Source organism: Neolamprologus multifasciatus, chromosome 10 (genome assembly GCF_963576455.1).
Source record: "Neolamprologus multifasciatus chromosome 10, fNeoMul1.2, whole genome shotgun sequence".
NCBI lineage: Eukaryota > Metazoa > Chordata > Actinopteri > Cichliformes > Cichlidae > Neolamprologus > Neolamprologus multifasciatus.
Window position 1 is genome coordinate 12,368,388 of NC_140448.1, and position 23,030 is coordinate 12,391,417.

At 40.7% G+C, this 23,030-nt stretch overlaps 1 protein-coding gene and 1 long non-coding RNA gene across 2 annotated transcripts; one reads left to right on the plus strand and one right to left on the minus strand.

Moving 5' to 3' along the window:
• The first annotated feature begins 77 nt into the window (after positions 1-77).
• On the plus strand, positions 78-18,754 carry LOC146509723 (forkhead box protein O1-A-like). The gene is made up of 4 exons (XM_085174295.1): positions 78-2,065; positions 12,907-13,098; positions 13,210-14,379; positions 14,506-18,754. The coding sequence occupies exons 1-3, from the start codon at positions 1,466-1,468 to the stop codon at positions 14,365-14,367; spliced, it is 1,950 nt and encodes a 649-aa protein (XP_085030421.1). The 5' UTR covers positions 78-1,465; the 3' UTR covers positions 14,368-14,379; positions 14,506-18,754.
• On the minus strand, positions 7,142-19,701 carry LOC146509724 (uncharacterized). The gene is made up of 2 exons (XR_014876404.1): positions 16,895-19,701; positions 7,142-14,639 (listed from the first exon to the last, which is right to left on the minus strand). It is a non-coding gene; the product is annotated as an uncharacterized LOC146509724 (long non-coding RNA).
• Between the last annotated feature and the right edge of the window lie 3,329 nt (positions 19,702-23,030).

Here is a 23,030-nt window from a genome sequence, read left to right on the forward strand (position 1 = left end):
AATTAGAGTAACTGACTTTAAAAACAAGTAACACTTTAGCTGAATGGATTGTTAATGACCTTTGTGTGACAAAGAAAATGTGCAGATGAAAATATTTTTGTATTCTTTAAGTGTCACAGGTCATACAAACACCTTGCAGTCATGAGTGATTGTGTTTTCCCAGACCGGTTGCAAGAACTATAACCTGTGAGCAGTATTGAGGATCTGAGATCAAGTTTACAGTAGAAAATACAATCAGACCGTGAACCCTGTACCCCTTCTCAGGGGAAGTGCTTTTAAAGTTAAACAACCTGTTTAACAACGTGCCACACGGATCCTTTCTGGTCTAAAAACACCCTGCTCGATCTATTGTCTGAGAAAGTGGAAACTGACAGGTTGATGTTTCAAAGTGCCCCACTTCCACATTTTGTTCACTTTTCCTTAAACAGAGTGATTGGCATGATAAGATGTTGGCAACACTTCCTGGTTTCTGTTTGTCTGGGCCATACAGTGCCGGGGGGGACTCGTGTAGACTTGCTAAGGCTTGCCCACTAGATGGCGCTACTGAACGTTGTGGTTGCGCATTAAATTAGGATTCCCCACAGTTTTGAAGATGGCACCCAGATACTTCAACTAAAAAAAGTTTAGGAGTACATTAACATTTTTTGCTATATTTGTATAGAAGTAAAAAAAAAAAAAAAAAACTGTACAAATGGCCCTAATATATTTATTTTTTTTAAGCTTAGGGCAGTGTTTTGAATCAGCTGAGCCCCCACTCAAAACTTTTTGAAACTAAAAACATGCCCTCTCAGCTTGTATGGTGCATTCAAGTCCCGCCAAAATGTGTTTGAATGACAAGCGAACTGAAAGAGATAGCTGACTAACCAACCCTTTCACTACATATTTTTAAAACTGGTATTGAGTAACGACAACTTTTTATTTTTGTCGAGATGACTGTCACTCATAGCACCGAGCACAGAAAATCGTGGAATAAGATTTTAAACTCAAGTGCACCAATAAATACATAGATACAATGCTATGAGAAAGTGTGCCCAAACTATTAACTGTAGCATTAAATAGGCAGTTAAATCACCCTTGATGTGAATTTGCAAATTTGAGGGTCCATTTGGCGTGATTTGTCAACAGGACAGCACTTGAACGCACCTTCAAGTTGCAAAGCTCGGAGGATGGAGCCTGTGAGTAAGCCGTGAAGGCAGCACCGGAGTGTGGTACTGTCTACCACTTGTTAGAGCGGCAGACTTGAGAGTTGCTGCTAACTGACACAGTATGGTGTGAACTTCAGTTTTAGATATCTCTTTATTTTACATTACAAACGACTCTTTCTCTTTTAGGGTTTGTTTTCGGCCTTGATGACTCATCATTAGCCTCTCGATGTTTATGTCACCGTTTTATATTTTTTACTAACAATTTGGCGAATTCTTTTTAAGTGAAAATCTATGTGACAGAGGATCGGCGTTACCCTGACATGGCTGAGTTACTGCCACAACAGCCGCAGCCGGGCGATATAGACCCGGACTTCGAGCCTCTCTCTCGCCCGCGGTCCTGCACCTGGCCGCTGCCCCGGCCGGAGCTCATCGACCCGGCCAGCTCCAACACATCCTCCCCAGCACCGTCTGTGCAGCAGGAGCCAGCAGCAAACGCCGAGTTCATCAGAAACCTCGACCTGGTGGAAGAGGACTATAAAGAATACTCAGAGCAGAAGCCGCTTTGCAATGCTTTTCAGTGCCGGGACAGCAACTGTGTGCATCATTACCCCCACCAACATCACCATCAACACCATCATCATCAGCTCCAACAGCAGCACCAGATCCCGGGTCCACAGCTGTCGTCCCAGCAACAGGTGCCAAATCCTGGGGTCCCACCTTTGGGTGGACCCGGGCAAAGGAAGAGCAGCTCGTCCCGGCGAAACGCCTGGGGGAACATGTCGTACGCAGACCTGATCACCAAAGCCATAGACAGCTCACCTGAGAAGCGGCTGACCCTTTCTCAGATTTACGACTGGATGGTTAAGAGCGTGCCTTACTTCAAAGACAAAGGAGACAGCACCAGCTCCGCGGGCTGGAAGGTGAGTGTGTGCGTGCACGTGAACATTCGCTGTCAGTAGGATGTGTGCGCGTGAGCTGAGAAGCATATATGCGCTGTAACCATCTTTACCACCACAGCACAGCAAGCAGCACCAATTTAAAAAAGAGCCGCCAGCAGCAAAGCTGGACAAAACCATGAGACCAAGAAAAGTTAGGGAGTGACATTTGAACGTGCTACACTTTATATGCAGACAGTGGAAACTTGCACAAAACATATCAAGGCCACATCCTCATTAGCGTCTTATTGCACCGATTGCCACTGTAAGGCGTTTTGCACAATCTGCTGAGCAGGAAATGCAAAGGTTTGATGTGCAATTAATTGCCTTTGTAGTTAAAAAAAACAAAAAACCCAGCCCTGTTTCACTTATATTTAGAGACGTTGTAGCAGGATATTTACACCTTAAATCCTCAAACCTGTGATTTTATTTTATCTAGACAACTTGGTTTGCTTCAGGTAAGTTCACTTTCACTGTGTGCACATAGTGCAACGCATTTGGTTTAGTATATTCACTCAGCACTCACATTTGTGCTATGCAAAGCAACCCATCACATTTTTTAAATATGATTATAACTTTTAAGTCAGGATTTATTAGCAGTTAAGTAATAACACGAGTAACCCATTCCTTTTCTCTTTTAACACCGTGGTGGGATTTCAAACCTGTCCGATGGTTAGCTTTTAGAGGGGCTGCTGAATTCTGGCTTCTGAGTAACCTTTGAAGTTTTGGAGTGGTTTCCTCTGTCAGTGGTAGTGCATGCCTCTCTGCTTTGTCACTGAGGACACATGCAGCTCTAAAGCAGCAGAGGACAAACCAGCTGGTCTGACTGTAAACATCCCATAGATGCCACCAAGACTGCTTTTCTCTATATAAAGCAGAAACAAACTTCAGGTTTGTTTGAGAAAAACACCTGACTGAGCGATGTGAAATTGGGTTTTGACTGAGGATAAAGATGTGTAGGTATGCTCTGTGGATTCCCCCACCCGCAAACACACCTATGTGGGAGCCAACCTGTATTATCACAATAACATTGACTTGCGCCGCATTTCCACAGTCATGGAAACCCTGCTACCTCCCTGAAAACTGCAATTTGAATGTGCAGACCTGGAAATATTTAGTACAGGGGACGAGCTGTGAAAACATTTGCCTAATTACTGCACAAACAGGCTGATCCGGCCAGTGAGGATGTCACTCCACTCGTGATGGACAGAAGCCCGCAGACAAAGCCAAAGGTGGACCAACAGAAGACGCCAATTAAAGCCCGCACACGCCCAACAAAACGTACTCTGCTTGAGTTTTGAGTGTTGCAGCCTTTTCTGTAACCCCCTGCATTCTCTTAAAAGGTGATTTGAAAGTTGTCGAATCGGCCTGTTTTTTAGTTTGAAATAACTGGAAGCTACATAAACAGCTCAATCAGTGCTGGGGAGTGTTTTCGAGGGGAAGGGACTGGCAGAAGGGGATGCTGGGAACTACGTCAAACATCCTCCATTCCTGAGTTGTGTGCTCATATCTTTGTGTCCCTGTCTTCTAGAGTTTCCTTAGCGGATGCTACGGCCTGGAGAAAGGGATCGCTGCTCTTCATCCTATCTCTTTCTTCTGCTCTCTCTCTCTCTTTGGGTTTCTGCTCAAGGGGTTTGTGCTTGTTCAATAGGACCTTGAGATTTCTTTTACTAAAGGGCTTTGCTTTTTTGGGGGTTTTTTTTGGGGGGGGGGAGGGTCTTTAAGACACAAATTCTGGAAATAAATAATTGTATTGGTGCACTGTGGCTTTATGAAGAATTTCTTTCCCTTCCTTAGTCATAGAGATAAAGAGAAAGAACAAAGAGAAAGGTTCTGTTACCCTTCAGCGAGACAGCGAACGCTTCTCAGTTCTCTATCAGGAGCAAAAGCTCATGATCATTCACATATTTTACGTATAATCAACACATCTTTGCTTCAGCCTCGCCATTCCTAAATGCTGGCATGCCCACCAGGCCTTGGAACCGCCGGCTTATAGTTATTTTTACACTTTCCTGTTAAAAAAACACGGCGGTTCCCCCACAATGAACTATGATGCATTTCCTGCCCGGTGGATGGAAAACAGTGCCATGTGTTAACATCCCCACCCTGCAAAACATGAGGGTCAGGGCAGGGGAAAAAAAGAGGATGAATCAATAAGAGATCGTATACACAGCATTTTTGTGAATCCAATTCTATGCAAAATCACTTTTATATCATTTCAACATTTGTGCCACATATAAACGTAATTGCTGGTCTGCTTGTTATGATTGTGCTTTTTGGCATTTTTTTTATTAACAAAGCAGTTTCGTCTCTTGCTGTAGTGATGCACAAAGATAAGCCAGGGATCTAATAATGGGTGGAGGGCATTGCGCTTGATTGTAGCAGTACACCTAAAAAAGTATAGATAGGTGGAGCGCAGGGCAAGGGGAAAGGCACTGCCTCAGCAGCTTTCTGTCTACTGTATGTCAGAAAGTGCAGAAATATCTTTCTGCACTTTCTCTAAATATGTAAATATTTAGAGGTTTCCCCTCTAAATATTGTGTGGCAGCTCAGCGATCATGATGCCTTTGGGACAACAGAGGGCCCCTCAGTTAACTCGGGGAGGACTGGTTTCCCCTGGGATACTGGTGGGTCTGTGAGTAGCAGTGAACAGCTTGCAACGTACTTTTAGCGTTTTACTGGCAGTGCCACTGTTTTTCTCAATGAACTGTGACATTAGATAATGGAACAGGAAGTGACGCTCTTGAGTTTAACTGCCGCTGAAGTTCTGAGGTGTCACCCAAAAACATGTTGATTACAAAAAAGCGTTTCCCCGCCTCCGTTTTTTGACGTTTTTAAAAACATTTCCCTGCAAATGAAAGAATATTTTGTTGGGTTGCTTTGGTGATAGCCTGCAGAGTTGAGTCTAGTGACTGTCTCCTGTGAAAGGTTTATCGCACTATATTATCTAGCGCGGGGGTCAAAAGGTCACCAAGCCTACAGATCTGCAATGTGTTGAGTTGCCTGTCTCACGCCTGATGTATGCATATGACCATTCTGGAAACCAGTGACAAACAAGACTGAAGACTGAAGGATGAGCCAAATGGCACAGTGGAAAAGGTCATCGTCCCTCAACTTTCAGCCGATAAGAGCCAATAGCGGGACTGGAGTGATGGCAAAACCCAAACCAAAGTTCTTGGCAGGTTTTGCTGTGACCTATACACTTGCTTGAGTGCTATAACAAGATTTGTTCGATATGTTTCCCAGTTTGAGTAGTGGATCTCCTTTTTCCAGCTTCTGTGACTAGAACTGTCCTGAATGAAAAGCTAGAGCCACGCTAATTTAAGACATTTTTTTAGACATTATAAATTTAAATCTCTTCCCCACTGGCTTCAGTTTTTAACCAAGTTTATAATATTCTCCATTAGTGGATCACATAGTAAGGCCACAAAAATGTCTGTGTAGTAAAACATTCTTACATTTATTGTAGAGATTAAAACAAAAATAAATGGAAATTTTCATCCAGAACAAACATTGGTTGGTTTTGTCCACGACAGAATCTACTGGATGGGATGCTATGAGAGATTTGACTCTGTGAGTGATAACAGGTTTACATTTGTGGTTTTGAGTGAAATGTTTATTGAACTATTGGATGGAAATGCTGTGGTCAGCGGGCATTCACAGTTCTGCAGTTAAGAAAAAACATCCCTGATGGCCCCAAAAATTATTTCTTCATATACAAACATTAAAGTTTAAAATGTTGCTAAACACTGAGATATGAAACCTGGAACTGCAAACAACATCCTTTGTAAGTGAAACTGAGTAGAAACTTTCACCCGCTGCTTAAAACAACCCAATACGGCTTTCATAGGAATCAGGAGGAAAAGTAGCAGCCGGGTTCTGATAATCAGTGAATTTGACTAACTGAGCATCAGCAACTGTGAGCACTTCTGTAAAAGCAGTTGCTTTGACAGTTTGCTATTTGCATTCAGGTTTCTTTTAGCATGTCAGGAGTGGACGTCCCAGCAAATTCACACCAAGATCAGACTGTGCAATGCTCAGAGAAATTGCACAAAACCCAGAGCTACATCTCAGACTCTACAGGCCTGAGTTAGAATGTTAAATGTTAAAACTCTTGACAGAAAAAGCCTCATCTCTGTAAAATGAAAATAGCAACATACCTTAGTTTTGCAAAGTTGCATCTGATTAAACCACAAGACTTTTGGAATAAAGTCCTTAGGACAGAGGAGACCAAAGTGGACATGTTTGGCCATAATGCAGTACCACATGTGGCAAAAACCAAACACAGCATACCAGCACAAGCACCTCATACGAACTGTCAAGCATGGTGGTGGAGGGGTGATGATTTGGACTAGTTTTGCAGCCACAGTGCCTAGGCACATTGTAGTCATGAAGTTGACCACAAAGTTCTCTGTATACCAAGTATTCTAAGGTCAAACGTGAGGGTGTCTGTCTGAAGGCTAAAACTGAAAGTGGGTCATGAAACAGTACTGTGATCCCAAGCACAGCGGCAAATCTACAATAGAATGACTAAAGAAAAAAAGGTAAGAATCAAGATGTTGTAATGTCCCAGTTAAAGTCCAGACCTCAACCTGACTAACATTCTGTGGTGAGATATTAATAGTGTTGTGCATAAACAAATGACCGCAAACCTGAAAGAACTGAAGCAACACTGTAAAGAAGAGTGAGCCAGAAATTCTCCACAGTGAGGTGAGAAGACTGACAAAGTCATACAGAAATTTTTACTTCCAGTTATTGCTGCCAAAGCTGGTTCCACAATCTACTAATTTGTGGGGTGTACTTAGTTTTACTTTCTTTTTCACATGACTCTATGTGGGCTGCACAAAAACAAACAACATAATCACAACAAGGAGCATTCATTGCATTAGATGCTAATGGATCATCTCATTTATTAATCAACCTTTGTTTCATTGTTGCCTTGTGAACTTTTTTAAGGACACTGACCTAAAAACTGGTAGCAACTATTAAAAGAAGCGAGAGAGAGAAAAAAAGAGTAACTGCCAGCTATTTGTCTCGGGATCACAAGGTTAAAAAGGGATGTCTGCCTTAAACTTAAGAAGCCCACTAAAAGCTTCAAGTAACCCCATGAAGAAAAGGAGGCTTGAGGCAGGGGCTTTCAAAGAGGAACGACCATAGCTTAAGGGAAGGAGGGGAGCAATCAGCTGACTGGTTTGCTGGGGGCTGAGGCCTGTGTACTGTTTGCTGTCTACACGTGTGAGCCGCTGGAATCTGTGGCATGTGGATCCTTGCATTGTCCTCCAGCTTGTGCAAGATAATAATCAGCTCCAAATACATTATGTTCACAAAATGTACTTGGCATCTAATCCATTATGCAAAATACAAAAGACAGGGTCAGAGGATGACAGAAATACTTTTTTTTTTTAAAAAAAAGGTGACCTTTTCACCCGATGAAGTGTGCAAAGAATGCGGTTCATTCACAATAATTGGCTGAGATAGTCTTGTTATTTCTGAATATTCAAATATGATTGAAGTGCAGTGTTTGTGCTTCAATTATTTAATTGCAGATCTCTCCATTCGTCTTCATGATGCCATTGCAGAAACAGGTCACTTCCTTTGATGCTCACTGTTAATTAAGTAGTCTGCATACTGTATGTGGAGCTGTAAAGAGTTGCACTCTCTGCACCAGGCTCGCATGCTCTTCTTCTTCTGCGGGCTTTCTCACCTTTTTGCCGCCTTGTTAAAGCAAACCCGGGCCCTATGCTCACAGCTTTGTGCATCATAGGTCATAAGAGAAAGGGGGAGGGGTGCACAGGAAGGCAGCACAGGAAGACTGTAATCTCTGCAAGTGCTCGTTTTTCCTATTCTCTTATTTCTACCAGATAACTAACTGCTTTGTAGTGGTAGTTACATGTTAGCAGAAAATCACTCCGATTTAGTCAAGTACAATTTTAGATCTGGACTTTAATGTAAATTAAAGAAGCAGGGTGTTGGCCATGCTCATGAAGTCAAGCAGTATCAAATACATTTTCCAGTAACTTAACCTTTTAGCCTGTATTACCTAAAATCCTGCTTTGAAATTAAGTTTGACAGCAGTAAAATGGCTTTGCTGAGCTCTTTGTAGTCACTGGCAGCTACATAGATTAGCACACTTCCTAATTTCCCTGCTAATGTGATCTTGATTAATAGACAATTGTTCTTCCAGTTTCCTCATTCTCTACAACTTTGTTTGAAAACCTTTTGGCAGACACAGCACAAGCACTTTGTTTGAGTGCAGTGGAATCTATCACTGAGGTCAGTAAAATGTTGAAACGTATGCCTTAAAAAGACAAAAACATGAGGGACACCTTATGCTGATCCCCTCCCTTTTGCCTTCAAAATTGCCTTAGCTTTTTATAGAATAGATTTAACAAGCTGTTGAAAACATTTCTTTAGAGATTTCGTTTCATATTGACATGTCAGCATCACACAATTGCTGCACATCCATAATGCGACACTCCCATCTTACCACAATTCAAAGGTGCTCCAGTAGATTGCTATCTTGTGACTGTGTAGGTTCTCTGAGAACAGCTGAGCTTCTGCTGGTATAACCAAGTATTTCTGCTGGAATAACCATCAGTAAATGGGTGCACTGTGGTCATAAGGTGGCGGAAATATTCAACAATATTCAGGTGTTCCAAAAAATACCACCACCAGCAGGCTGAAGTCAACTGAATTCATGTTTATCTTAAATTCTGACCAAAGCATCCAAAAACTGAGACACATCAGACCAGGCAATGTTTTTTCAATCTTCTGTTGTTCAATTTTGCTCAACCTCTATAACTACTCTATAACAACTATAGCTTCAGACTCTTGTTCTTAGCTGAAAGGAGTAGTTCCTGATGTGGTCTTCTGCTGCTATAGCCTGTCTTCTTCAAGGTTCACTGTTGTCCATTTAGAGATGCTGTTCTGCATACCTTGATTGTAGCGAAAAATCATTGGAGCTACTATTCCCTTTCGATCAGATCAAAGCAAGCTGGCCTTTTTTTCTGCTGCTCAGTGAATATTTTCTCTTTCTCTGACCATTCTCTGTAAACCCAAGAAATGGTTGTGTGGGAAAATCCCAGCAGAGCAGCAATTTATGAATCACTTCGACCAGCCTGTCTCGTACAAACAGCCATACAATTTTACTAAATCACTTAAATAGCTTTCTTCCCCATGCTCAGTTTAAACTCAGCTGGTCATCTTGACCATATCGACATCACTAAATGCATTGAGTTGTGGCCATTTGATTAGCTGCTTAGTCAGTCGCATTAATGAGCAGTTGAACAGGTGTGACTAACAGCATTTATATTTGGTTGAATATATAAAAATAGTTGAATTTGTGAGCAATAAATTGCACCATTATTTACCCAGGCATTTTTGCAGCTTATCGTGGCTAGCGTTAGCGAATGTTAGCAAAGATAGACAGTACCTCTCGGCTCTCTTACTGGGAAATCAAGCAATCCAATGAGAAGGACCGAATAACTGTCAGCTATTAGCAAAAAACTGCACTATTTTCCATTTATAGGTTTTGCTGCTAACTGTGTAAAAGATAATGACAAAATATAGCAGTGGCACAAATACAAACACAAATGCTTATCTACAGGGTTGCAATATCTAAAGGTTGAAAAGCTAAGCTAACATTTAGCATCAAAAATCACAGACTTTATCAGAATACAGCAGCAAAACCTTATGAGTGTACACTTTAACTTTTAAAGCCTTCAAAGAAAAAAATTATATTCATATTTTCTCACGTTTTCCTGCCTGGGAAATTTACTGATGGGAAGACAAGGTCATTCTCCCTGTCCCCCTCCCCATCACTAACTACATGTAAGCTTTCATCATTGAGATAAAAACCAAGTTACTGATTTGAGAAGCAGCTGGTCTCCAGCAGTCAGCCTCCTGGGAGATCCTCTGTCCTGTCTGTGGTTGTAGCTGGCGCTGTATGTAAAATGCGTAGGCCGATTGCAACTGAGGCCACTTTCACTGAGGCCGCACCTGTTCTTGCAACCGAGCCCTGTTTGTTTACTTACCCTGCGACCGTTACTGCAAGCCTCATGCTTCACTACACAAGAAACAGCAGCTGCGTCAATTAGATTGTTTTGAAGTCCAGTAGGAGGAGTCATTTCATGCTGCATTATGGATGATGGTGATGGGTGACTCTCCTTACTCCAGCTCAGGTGTTCTACCGGGTATCTCACCTGAGTTGTGGCAGGTGCTGTTTTCTCCTTTCATGTGGGAAGCCTAATGACCCATTTCTGAGGACGAACTGAAAGTAGATTTTGTCCCAACTCAGTCCTTCCTGATTTCAGGATTTCTTGCATAAGCTGTCTAATGTCTCTTCCATGCTGCACCGGTTTGTTTCAGGGGCAGCACTACTAAATGCCCTCAAGTGTAGAGCAGAAAATGTTGCAGATTTTCTTTGTAATACTCTTCTGCAGACTTGTGTGGCATCACTTCTCTAAGAGGATCTTTGCTCTTAAACATTTATGTCACTTAAGTTCCTCTGTAATCTGGACCTCGTCACTTCCCTGGTTGCCAAAGCAGGTCATTGGAGGAAAAAATAGATTTCTCATGAAATGTTTTGCAACCACAAAAGCACACATTTTGCTACTACAAAATTTGCTACTACAAAATAAAAAAAAGAAAGACTGGACCTGAGGCGGCTCTTTCAAAGAAATAATGATTGAGTGGGGCACCTCCTGAACTAAAAAGGAAGGGGAATTTTTGTTGTCTTTGAGTTGAGTTGAGGTTTGTCAAAGATAAGGCAGAGAAGAAAATTTCCCTTTCCACAGCACTGCCTTGCAGTGCACGATCTGTAGTAGGTGCTAATCAAAGGCTGTAGAGATTTGCAAATCAGCAGTGATCTCTGCCATGCGTGAGCGAGACATTTGGTTAGTGAAATAAATGTTGGTTTGCAGGCTTGAGCCTGTGCAGCACACTGCTAAGATGTCCGGTCCTGTCTTCAGTTACAGGACATCATTTAAAAAAAGGAAAATGGGGAGAAAAGGGTCATAAATCAAATGAGCATAAAATGCAATGATTGAATAGCATTTTGAAACCATACAACCTCAGGTCTCTTCAGTCTACATGTGCAGGATGTCCTCTGACACAGGAAGCTTCATTTAAAAGTCACTGGAGGAGAAGGGAGGAGTCTGGTTTTGGTGGTGGGGTGGAGTCCAAAGAAGCTGTTTTGGTGAGTCTCACGAAGCGGGTCTTACCCAGCGTGTCACATCTGATGATTCTCCTCCTCGCTCTTCCTTTGCCATCCAACCTGTTTGCATGTCCCCGTCAGCTCGTATGAGCAGCTCGTGTTTAGCACACAGTGAACTCATTGACCCCGGCTCTGCCGGCAATAACATCCTACAGTGTCGCCCTCCCCAACTTAGCTTCGAACTCTGTGACCTCCTCTTAGTTTCTGTTTAACAAAAAAAAAAAGTGTTTTCACTCTGTCAGTTTACAGTTTGAGGTTGAACTCATCTTTCAGCACCTTCTTATGACGACGGCACAAAAGATAATACTTGGAAAAAAAAGTTGTTCCAATTTTGCAGTTTTTTCTGGGTTTATTCCTTGAATCTACTTTGATAATTTCCACTTTGAAATAATACTTTCACTGAGAATAGTTTTATAGATTAGAAGTCATATTGTTGCCAGAAGCTTAACTTTAACCCCAAAATGTCAGAGACACACTGGGACAATCCATCTATTGTTTTGGATGAGAACATCTTTATCTCAGTGCTTTGTATATCCCTGCTGAATCCTGCGGTTGGGAACATCTGGGTTTACTAACTGCAGGGAGCTGCTTTCTTATTCACATGGGTGTTTAGGGGGAAATTCCATACTTGCACGTATTGTGTTACACTTTAGTCTTTCATTGTCCCCCCCATCAAGCTCAGCAAGTTGCATATTAGGGTCACAGAAAGACCAGTCTGTACAGTGTGTCTGTGCCATGTCTAACTGTCTTCATGACCTCCCGACCGACACTGGTTTTCTTCCTGAGAGCATTACCACAGGAGGCGCCTACTGCATCCTTTTTGGGATACATAACATGGCATTAAAAATCTACTGAATAAGGCTTTAGGTGTGTGCATATTTGGACGAGGACAAATTTGACCACATACAAAAAAGAGAGCAGCTCAGTGATCTCAATGAGCTCTTTCAGAGGTGTAATTTTCGATGATGGCCACGGGCAAAATTAAGCAGTGATGTTTTTTTTCTGTAACGTGTCTTCCAAATTACCCTGTTTTTTGTTGTTGTTTTTTTCCTTGTTTTTTCACTGTTGTTTTTCACTTTGGATCCAAAGCGAACGGTGTTGTTGTTGCTGCTGCTGGGCTGCGCTGATTAAAGTCAGTGGAAATCACAGGAAACATGATTATAGTCCGCAGTGAGGAGAGATGGACACCCTAGTAAGCTCTCTCATGGGCCTTCAAAACAATACAAGCAGTTAAAGCATGAGAAAAACTGATGAATATAACATAAAAGTCAGAATGTATTCGGAAACAGGAAAAATGTGAGGAAAAAAAAAAGCAGACCAAGTGAAGAAACTAACGAGAAATGTTTCTTTGGTCAAATTTTGCACTATTATACTATAGTGTAATATGAATTGTCATCTATCTTTGTCACACTTGTGTCCAACAATGATCACCGCTTCCCTCTTTCATTGAATAGGTCCTGTGTTTCTGGAGAAAAGAGTCTCTTAAGTTATGTTGCTGACGATACTTTATTTTGTTCAGTATCATATTCAGTGACAGGCACTGATTTATTAAACTGACCATGATATTTGTGTGAGGGAAAACTTACAAATGAATCACTTTTCTCCCATTCAGAACTCCATCAGACACAACCTGTCCCTGCACAGTCGCTTTGTGCGCATACAGAACGAGGGAACAGGAAAAAGCTCCTGGTGGATGCTGAACCCAGAGGGAGGAAAGAATGGAAAGTCACCTCGACGCAGAGCTACCTCCATGGACAACAGCAATAAGTTTGTCAAGAGTAGAGGAAGAGCCGCAAAGAAAAAGGTCTCTGCTCCTGAACTCAACCTTCATAGATATTTCAGCCAAATGTTTGTTTTTTAAATTGTTGAATCTAGATTACATGTACTCAGTGTTCTTGTGTTCTACTATCTCTAGATGGCTCTACAGGAAGGGCTTGAAGGAGGAGCAGGCAGCCCCAGTTCCCAGTACTCTACTTGGCTTGGAAGTCCAAACTCCCACAGCAACGAAGATTTTGACACCTGGAAAACCTTTAGGACGCGTACCAGCTCTGATGCCAGTACTCTGAGTGGTCGCCGTTCACCTTTCCCTTCTGAACAGGATGATGTGGGCGAGTCCGATGGCCACATAATGTATCCTGGAGTTGCTGGTGCTAAGATAACCTCTACCCTGCCCAGCCTGTCTGAGGTGTCTGGATCCATGGGCCAGCATCGCTCAGAAAAGGTCATGGATCTGCTGGATAACCTTAACTTGCTGTCTCCTAAACCCTCCCAGCTCAGCTCTGACTCCTCACACTCCCCGCGCTCCTCAAACGCCGGCATGCTTCAGAGTAGCCCCTATAACTCCACTGGACTGACCCCACACCAGCAGCAGGACTACCAGAAGTGCTTGTATAGTCAGGTGAGAATGCACTCCCTGTCCCCTGCTCCTATGCAGACACTTCCAGAGACTAAGCCCAGCTTTGGGGCTTACGAGAACCAGTATATCTTCCCTTCTGGGCTGCTGACAGGAGAACCAGACACCAGAAGGGACATGATGCACTCTGAAGTTGGGAGGGCAAGTTGTCCAATACCAACTTATAGCAGCCAAAGCCATGTGGGTGGTCATAATGGAGTAAAAATGATGAATCCCTCTCAGAGTCACCCACTTCCTCGTGTAAATCCACATACTCTGCATAGCCAGGGTCCAGCTGCCTCACAAGACTTGAATAGCTGTAACATGATACGCCTGACTAGCCATTCAGGGCCCTCTCTTCGAATGGCTGGTCCAAGGACGTGCATGCAGCTCCCCCTCGGACTCCCTCCACACACTAATGATGCCTCAGTGACCTACGGCAGCAGCAACAGCTACAGAGAACTCAACTCTGTACACCCACACAGTCATCATCATCAAGAGCACCTACCCAGTGATCTGGACAGTGTGCCTACTGAAAGGTTTGAATGTGACTTGGAGTCCGTCCTCCATGACACACTCATGGATGGTGGGGGGCTGGACTTTAATTTTGATCCAGCAGCTGGGCCTCATGGGTTTTCCCAGAGGGTGAAGACGACCACACACAACTGGGTGTCAGGGTAGCATCGCAGAGAGGTGAGACTGATCATTAGTCTGCCCTTAATTTCTTATACATATTACATTTTATTACAGATAACAAACATAAACACCCTCAGAGTGTTTGTCATCCCTGAACATTTTCCATTTCATTCACCCCCGCAGGTTTTTCTCCACATCACTCTACTGCTCACCTTCATTCAGAGAGTGGAATCCAAAGAAGCTTTCACCATCATTATCCAGAGATCAGAAGAGGTTTATCAGTCATGTCCTGACGCAGAAATAAGATGCAACAATCACTGCAGTGAATATAAAACAGAGACACAAGGCTGCATGAGTGAACTAGCGTTAGTCTCAGCTACCTATCAAAAACTGTATGTATGTTCAAAAGTATGTATGTTATAATACATAAGAAGGAACCAGCGTAACACGAATTTGTCTTTGTGCTACAATCACACACGGGAAAACAATGACTGGAGAATGCAGAATGACCAAGATTACTGCAACTGTGTACAACGAACGCATGAAGAAGTTCAAGTTTGAATTTGTTGCTTCAGAGACAGGCACCAGGTCTGCAACCACTTGCAGCCAATAGCCGTAAATGGCAATTGAGATGGAGTCAGTTTGCTATCAGGTTGGATGAGGTCAAGCTGGCAATTACATGCAATTTGTCTGCAAGAATATGGTAATTAACTGTGATAAATCTGTTGCTGTCTACATTAAACAGATTTTTACACAAACTACTTACATTCAGAGTCGAGCCAGAAGCTCGTAGATTTGAAACAGAAATTGCAATGTAGCTGCTGCAATTTAATTGCAAAATGACATAGGTGCTTGTCAACCTTACTGTTATATAGGAACATAACGAGAATAGAACCAGTTGGGTTTAGTCCTCTTTTGCAAAGAAACTGATTGCAGGGGAGTTGTCTCATCAGTGCAGACTGACTCAAACTGATTATGATATGTTGTCAGTGTGTCTGCATTTATAAATTAGATGACAATTATTTGCAAACCTTCTGCAATCTGTGAGAGTAATAGCAGTTAGTCAGAGTCCGACAATGGTTGTTTGGTGACAGATTTCCTCCCACCAGGCAAACTGCAAGCACCGAGAGGTTGAGTGCTGAACCTCTGCGCAGCCACTTAGTTACCACAACTACTTGCAATTGGTTTTCAACAGTAAAAAGATAATAATCTGTGTGATCACCAGGTAATTACCATTCCTTTCTAGTTGCAATGAGGTTGCAGTCTTATTTTTACTCTAGCATGATTAGTGTAAAAGCTGTTTAGAGGCATTTTGTTAAAAGGTACACTGGGAACACAATAATTCTATTTTCCAACACACATTACTTTGTAGATCTTGAAAGATGATTTAAAAATAGCTCTTCACTTGCTACCCTGTGGTGCAAGGAGACAGCATAATGTAGGGTAGCTATGAGGGCAAGACAGACAAAGAGGCATCTTCACCAAGATGAATCTTTCCACATTGAAAATAAGTTACATTATCAACTAGTGGCATTTGATCAATGTTTTGAAATTACAAGAACAATTTGGAAAATTAGCACCAGATTCTTCAAAAGAGGACTTGACAGCATGTAATCAGTATAGTATATGATTATGACCCAAATTAGTAAAGTATTTCAGCTTTTAGGGATTATTTGGAAATGTGTTTTAGGAACCAGCCATCAACAGCAAAACAATTACACTGTCAACCAGGAGAAATCCTTACAGTTAACTGATAATCAATAGATAAAGTAGTGTATCGTCTGATTAGTAATACCAATTACATTAAAGAGGAAAAGCTATGTATTGGAAAAAAGTGTATATGCACAAAAATATACCTCTGCATAATCACCACATACAAGTTTATGAATCAAATGATGTTGTGATACACTTCTGTCAAAACAGTATCAGCTATATGTTCTCACTATCTGATGTGATTAGAGACCTTGAAACATGAGCTACACCAAAATTGTTGCAGACCTACATTTTGGTAGTTGACCAATCTGCAAATTTTCAAATTTTCAAGTCTGCCCACCTGTGAATATCACCCTGTTGGCTCTACCCAAAGAAAATGAAAGTAATGACACAGAAAACATATGAATATGGAAATAATCCAATTTATTTTTTAACATTACTCAGTAGGACAGAATAAAAATGAAGTAAATAAAAATAAATCAATACAAATTAAAGTGCTAGTAGTATTTAAACAAACAAAAAAAAACCAATGTGCAAACTAAAAACGTCTCTCCGTAAGTTCAAATAAAGCTTCAAATTAAATCAAAAAGATTTTATTTTCCAGTCCAAAATAACATCTAGAAGAGGTTTACTATTCGAAATAAACGCTAATATTAATGTTAAAGAAAAAAGGGAGAGTGTTGCTACTCCAGTTTAATGTTTTTACTATCTTATTTCACTCATTAGCTAACACAACTGAAATGGTGTTTGCTTAGCAAGCATCTTCCATGAGAAATTTCCGACAGGCAAGCTAACACAAACATTAACGTAAACATAAACGAGGTATCAACGCGACGCAACGTAACTCTCTAAAACTGACCCGTTTAGAGTTAACGTCACCGCACCAGGGTGCTGACGGATATGCTCTTGCGCTGCAGTAGTGCTGTCGTGAAAGGTTTTGCACAGTCTGCATTTAACTTTCACATTTTGTTGCATTTTCTCCCCTCTTCCCCACCCCAGCTGTTTTACTTTTCGCGCTACGTTCTTCTTCGTTAGTACCGAATGCCGTATTGGCAGACCTTATAGGCGACACTGCCCCCATAGCTTCCTATAGTGTATTGCATTTGCAAAAACATATTTACGTTGTTCTAGAATATGACGCATCGACGAATTTTTATAGTCGATGTTATCGATTATGTCATCGAATCGTTGTAGCCCCACCTGAAACTATAAATAGGAAATTTATATACCGCATGTCTTGCTTTTTATTGTAATCTGTTAATTCTCGATTTTGAACTTTGTGAATCATATGTTTTGTATAATATCCTGTATATATTGTATTGAGATGGCTGCAGTTTCTTAATCTAAATCTAAGAGAAGGCTCATATAGATCTCCACCAATGCACATGTTCTATTTTATGTTAATGTTGTTTTAATGCAGTTTTTAACAGCAGTCTAGAGAATTTTAGTGTTTGGAAATACCTCTAAATACTAATGCTTCTTAAGTTTATTTGGTCTCTTGGGGGGAAAGGTTATCAGTGTAACAATCATTGCAACATATATTCAGTTTTTTACAGGATTACTTGGACACTGTAAATTCTACCATGCGTTAAACATTTCTGTAAAAACTGTACTGGATAATTTAAAGAGTGAAATGTGTTTTTCATGACTTTCTCAGATCAAAAGGATATTTTTGGGAATGTGAGGTCAATTAAAAGGCCGGTAGTAGTGAAATCCTAAAATAGCTGGAAATATGTAATGGTTGATGAAACTTAACCAACATAGGCAAGTGTTTGCTGCTTACTTCCAGGCAGCTTCATATGTCACCAAAGACACATTGTAAAAAAAAAGAAAGTGCCAATTTATTGTGTCAACATCATCTCGCAAACTTCTTTTGTACATATTTTATTTAGTATTACTTTTTTTTTTGTATTTTGACCTCTTACTTGTTGTAGTACTGAACCCTTATACAGCATGTATGATTGTGTTAGATGTGGTTGTTTACATATCACAGTGCAAACAATATCAGTGGCTATATGAACACTCATACCTCAAAATTTTACCTCTGAAGTGTTGAAGGAACATTTCCTTCCAATTTTCTTCACTGAGTATTGTGTATTTGATTTGTCTTCATCTCAGAGTTTTGATTTTGTACATATTTTTTCATATCTCATTATTTCTGCAACAAGTTATATAAATGGGGACCTCTTTACGGATCTCTCTATATAACATCGGGATTAATTAAACCTAAGTCATTTGAAAGATTTATCATTGACAAAACTCGCTGAAAAGTATTCTATCACATTAATTTAATTATGTTGTTGTATAAGAGGTCTCTTATCATTTTTCTGTCATATCAAAATAAGTATTGTCCCAGGACTAGTTTAACATAGTTTAAATAGTTTAACATTACCTTACGAAGATTTTTTGTAGAAATGTTTTGAGCCTGCTATATTTAATTAGGAAAAGGGTATTATTTCTTTTTATGTGTAACACAAATTAATGTGCACATTTCTGTGCAAATGTGGTTTTTTTTGAGGATAAATAAAATGCAGCATTATTTTTTCATTGATTGATTTAGTTGTTGTGTTAGTTCAAACATGTAAATACAAATATCTTATAGAAATATAAACATCGTATATGGATATCTTTGGTATTCATGTCCAGATATTTTTCAAAGAATGCTGTTTTTTTCTATGTAATCCATTAAATGCATACATCGCCAAAGGCAGGACTGAAATGATGTCTTCTTTTTTTTTGCATTAGTGCGTCACTTGATTCTTAAGTGTGAATGTTTGTTATTTTATACATGCAATGAGTAGATTTAATGGGGTCAACCATCCAAAGCAATGGGCAGCATGCAAAAGAGGTAAAGAAGAGAGTGCAGTGGATGGAAATGAGTGCCCAGGTGGCTTCTGACAGAATGACAGCAGCAAGAGTAAAAGACAAAAAGACAGGAGGAGGAGCTGGAGTTCACACAAGTAAAGATGCTAAGATCTTCACTGGGACGGACCAAAATGGACAGAAATAGAAATGAGTAAATCAGAGGGACAGCTCATGTTGGGCAGTTTTGAGACAGAGTGTTGCAGAGTGTTGGTGTGACAGACAGGATGCTAGAGACAGGGCAAGATGATGACAGTGAGAGATAGATGATCCGCTGAGGTGTCCCCTTAAAAGAAGCAGCCAAAAGAGTAAGATTTGTCATTATAGATGTATTAGATTATTTCACTTATTATTATTATTATCACTCCTGCCATTGTTACGCCCCTCTGCAACCTCTATTCTCTTTGCAGTGGCAGTGCAAAGAGTTGTCAACTGAGTCTTCAATTGCCAATTGACCACACATGGCATGTGGATAAAGGCATGCTTGAGGCAGGCTGTGGAGGCACACCAGTTTTGTTTTTATGATCTTTGTGGTACCAACTGTTTGGCTTTTGAGCCGGGTCATAAAATAAATGGGGGCTCGTCCGGGATATTTTGGACTCTATTTTAGATATTTTTGTGGAGACTAAACATCAGAGGATTTTTTTTAGTGGGTGAGTGATGGTTAAGGTGTTTACTGTGATTGAGCTAACTCTCTTTAGTACGTTTCAGCAGGGTGGTTGTGCTGCCCCACATCTCTTGTCTGCTGCCCGCTCTCGAGTTTGCGTTTAAAGTTGCCTCGAGCCTAGTATGTCCCCGAAGACAAGGTAGGTAAACTTAGGTTTCTCTTGTTAGTATATGATGCTGGGAGTTGCTCAAAGTAAACCAGTGGCACCGAAATCTACAGGAAATTGAGATCAGGTTGAGACCATTGATTGGTTATGGTTTTATGTTTGAAGCAGGTAAGCCTTTTGTTGAATTGGCGTATAATGTATAGTCATAGCTGTGTGTACATCTCGTAGATCTATGTTTATTGGTGCCAGATGATGAGGTTCCTGTTGTTTTCATCAAGATTCATAAGAACATGCAACATTTTCCAATCTCCTGTTGTCTAGTTTTTGTGAGCCTATGTCATTTGTAGCCTCAGTTTGCTGTTCTTAGCTTAAAGCAATGGCACCTGGTGTGGTCTTCCGCGGCTCTAGCTCATCTGCTTCAAGGTTGTGCGTTGTGCATTCAGAGGTGCTGAAATATTCAGACCAGTCTTTCTGGAACCAACAACCATGCCACGTTAAAAGCAAACTCACTTAAGTCACACTTTCTTTCCCATTGGATGCTCAGTTTAAACTTCAGCAAACAAACTCAAAGTGTAAAGTATGGGCAACTCTTCTTCCTTTTCAATTTAAAGCTACAGAAAATGAAATAGCTCATTCGATACTGAGCTGCAAACCAGGAGAATACCGACATGAAACAAAAAAATGAATTGTGTGGTATTTGGGGCTGAAACCCAAAATATACTGTCTGGGGGACATGTAAGACCAATATGAACATGTGCTAAACTGGTACAAAATGGGACCTTTAATGCTCTCATTTTCTGTGATAGCTTTCTTCACATTCATTTTTAATTTTAGTTTATGCTGCTGTCTATAGATGGCTCTTACTGTGGTCTGAAACCTTTGTAGTTTATTCAGAAAATCAAACTGTAACTTTGAGACCTTAAAAAGTCTTTAGAAAGAAGTGAGGTATCTATGAGTCATACAATTAGTTTGTCTCTCAGGAAATTAAATACACTTAGTTTTAACCATACTTCACTTCTGCCAAAGAAAAGCTAATTTGGGGCTGATAATTATTTTGATTCTTTGAAGTAGTGAGTAATATTTGACTTTTATTACTTAAAGTGTGCGTGTCCACATATCTTTCTGTAATGCCAGCAAACCTTTGAGTCGTGTACTCAGAAAAGATGCTGTGAAGTGATAACAATATCTATGGTTTTATATGAGTATGCCACATAGAATAAGATGGAAAGCATACTGATTTAGAAATATTTTCACTTTGCTTTTGAGAAAATGGAAAAAGTCAGTGGCCTCTGAGAAGTAGTTTGTCTCTCAGGAAATTAAGTACACTTACAGCCATATGTCACTTCTGACAAAGAAAAGCTAATTTGGAGCTGATGATTGTTTTGATTCTTTGAACTAGTGAGTAATATTTCACTTTTATTACTTTAAAAAGTGTGTATGTCCATATATCTTCCTGTAACACCAGCAGACCTTTGAGTCAAGTACTCAGAAAAGATGTTGAGTATTTACTCATGGAAAGTGCAATAAATGGTATTGTTGCTCTCGTCATACTAGCTAACAAAAGCATAGTGTAAGCAAAATAGTTTCAAGGTGACAAACTCGGGGCATGGCTTCACTTAAAAGATCTTTGGTTTTTCCAAAACATTTCATCACAATCAGGGAATATAAGTAGGTAACTAAAAATTTCCCAGATACCATTAGGGGGCTTACAAACCGAAACTCCCCCAAGGCCTCAGTATGCCACAAATGCAGTCTGTACAACATGGAGTCTCATACAACAGTTTATAATATCCAAGATCTGTGGACAAGCTTTCTGTGAAGGCACTCACAGTGTTGTAGAAGCTGTTATGTGAAAACTGATAAAGTTTCAAACTGGCACTATTTCTCACTTCCACACACATAGTAGTAATGACTACTAGACTGTTGGTTTCGACTGTAGCTCCCCATATCCAGTGCTGACCAGGCAGGTACTTCCTCTGACTCATACCGAGGCTTTTACAGTCCTCTCACTCTCTGTGGGAACTGTGTTTGGTTGGCTTTACAGCTCGCACTGTGTGATGAGTGACTGGAATGGCAAACATTTTGCCAGCTTTAAGAACAAAAGGGAACTATAAATATAGAAGCTAAATAGTTCTGAAAAGAGATGTATGTAGACACCAGAGGTGTATACATTGTTATACATTACTTTGTGTATGTATAGAATACACCTAACCAGGCATTTCTGCCTGAAAACTGATAAGAGAGACATATATATATCCAGGCCCGGTTAAAAGTTTCTTATAAAAATATCTATAGTTTCATATGAGTTTGGCAAATACTGATATACAAATATTTTCACTTTGACTTTTCCATTTTCTCCAAAGCAAAGTGGCCTGTGAGAGCTGCTGTTTGCTGGTGTCTCCAGCTTGAATGATCTGTTTAAATGTAGCAGAGTCACTAAAAATCAGTAATGAAGCAGTTTTGCTCATTTCTCACAAATGCACATATATTCATCGGCCACTTTGTTAGGTACGCCTGTTCAACCGCTTGTTAATGCAAACATCTTATTAGCCAATCACATTGCAGCAACTCAGTGCACTTAGGCATGCAGACATGGTCATGATGACTTGTTGAAATTCAAACAGATGGAGAATAAATGAGGAAGAAAGGTGATTTAGTTGACTGAATGTGGCATTGTTTTTTTTGTTTTTTTGTGCCGTACAGACTGGTCTGAGTATTTCAGAAACTGGCCATCTGCTGGGATTTTCCCACACAAGAATTTCTAGTTAAGAGAATAGTCTGGAAAAACAACATATCCAGTAAGTGGGAATTCTTTAGGTAACAATGCCAGAATGCTTTGAGCTGATAGGAAGGCACAGTTACTCAAATGACAATTTGTTACAACAAAGGTACTGTGTGCCTGTATACCTTTGACGGAGAAGATGTATGCCACTTAACTTTCAAGTCTTCTATGTTTGTGGCTGAAATCACAGACAAAACTGTAGCTTGTTAGCTACATCTTATTGGAACATTGCAGGCGCCCATAAGAATGTCATCCTGGCTGAAGATTGAGCCCTGAGGTACAGGTAACCACAGGCGTGCTTTACACTTATGTGATCCAACTGATTTCCATTGTGCCCTCTTTAAATGTTATGTGATGGGACTGATCAGCAGGCAGCTACCAGGTTAATCTCATCATGAATTAATATTTATTTTGGCCTCCTCCCGAGAGATCTGACGCTGGGTGTGCGTGTGCATATTGTGTTTTATATTAGCCGAAGTCCCAAATCCCAAACCACCTAATTTCCTGGCTTTGTGCCTGCACTGCACAGATAAATTAGCCAAGCCCCAGCCCCCTGTGTCGCCCCTCCATGCCACCCA

Coding starts and splice junctions, on each gene's coding strand:
- LOC146509723 (XM_085174295.1), top strand. CDS start 1,466: ATGGCTGAGTTACTGCCACAACAGCCGCAGCCGGGCGATATAGACCCG. Junction 2,066..12,906: donor CCAGCTCCGCGGGCTGGAAG/GTGAGTGTGTGC, acceptor TCTCCCATTCAG/AACTCCATCAGACACAACCT. Junction 13,099..13,209: donor GAAGAGCCGCAAAGAAAAAG/GTCTCTGCTCCT, acceptor TACTATCTCTAG/ATGGCTCTACAGGAAGGGCT.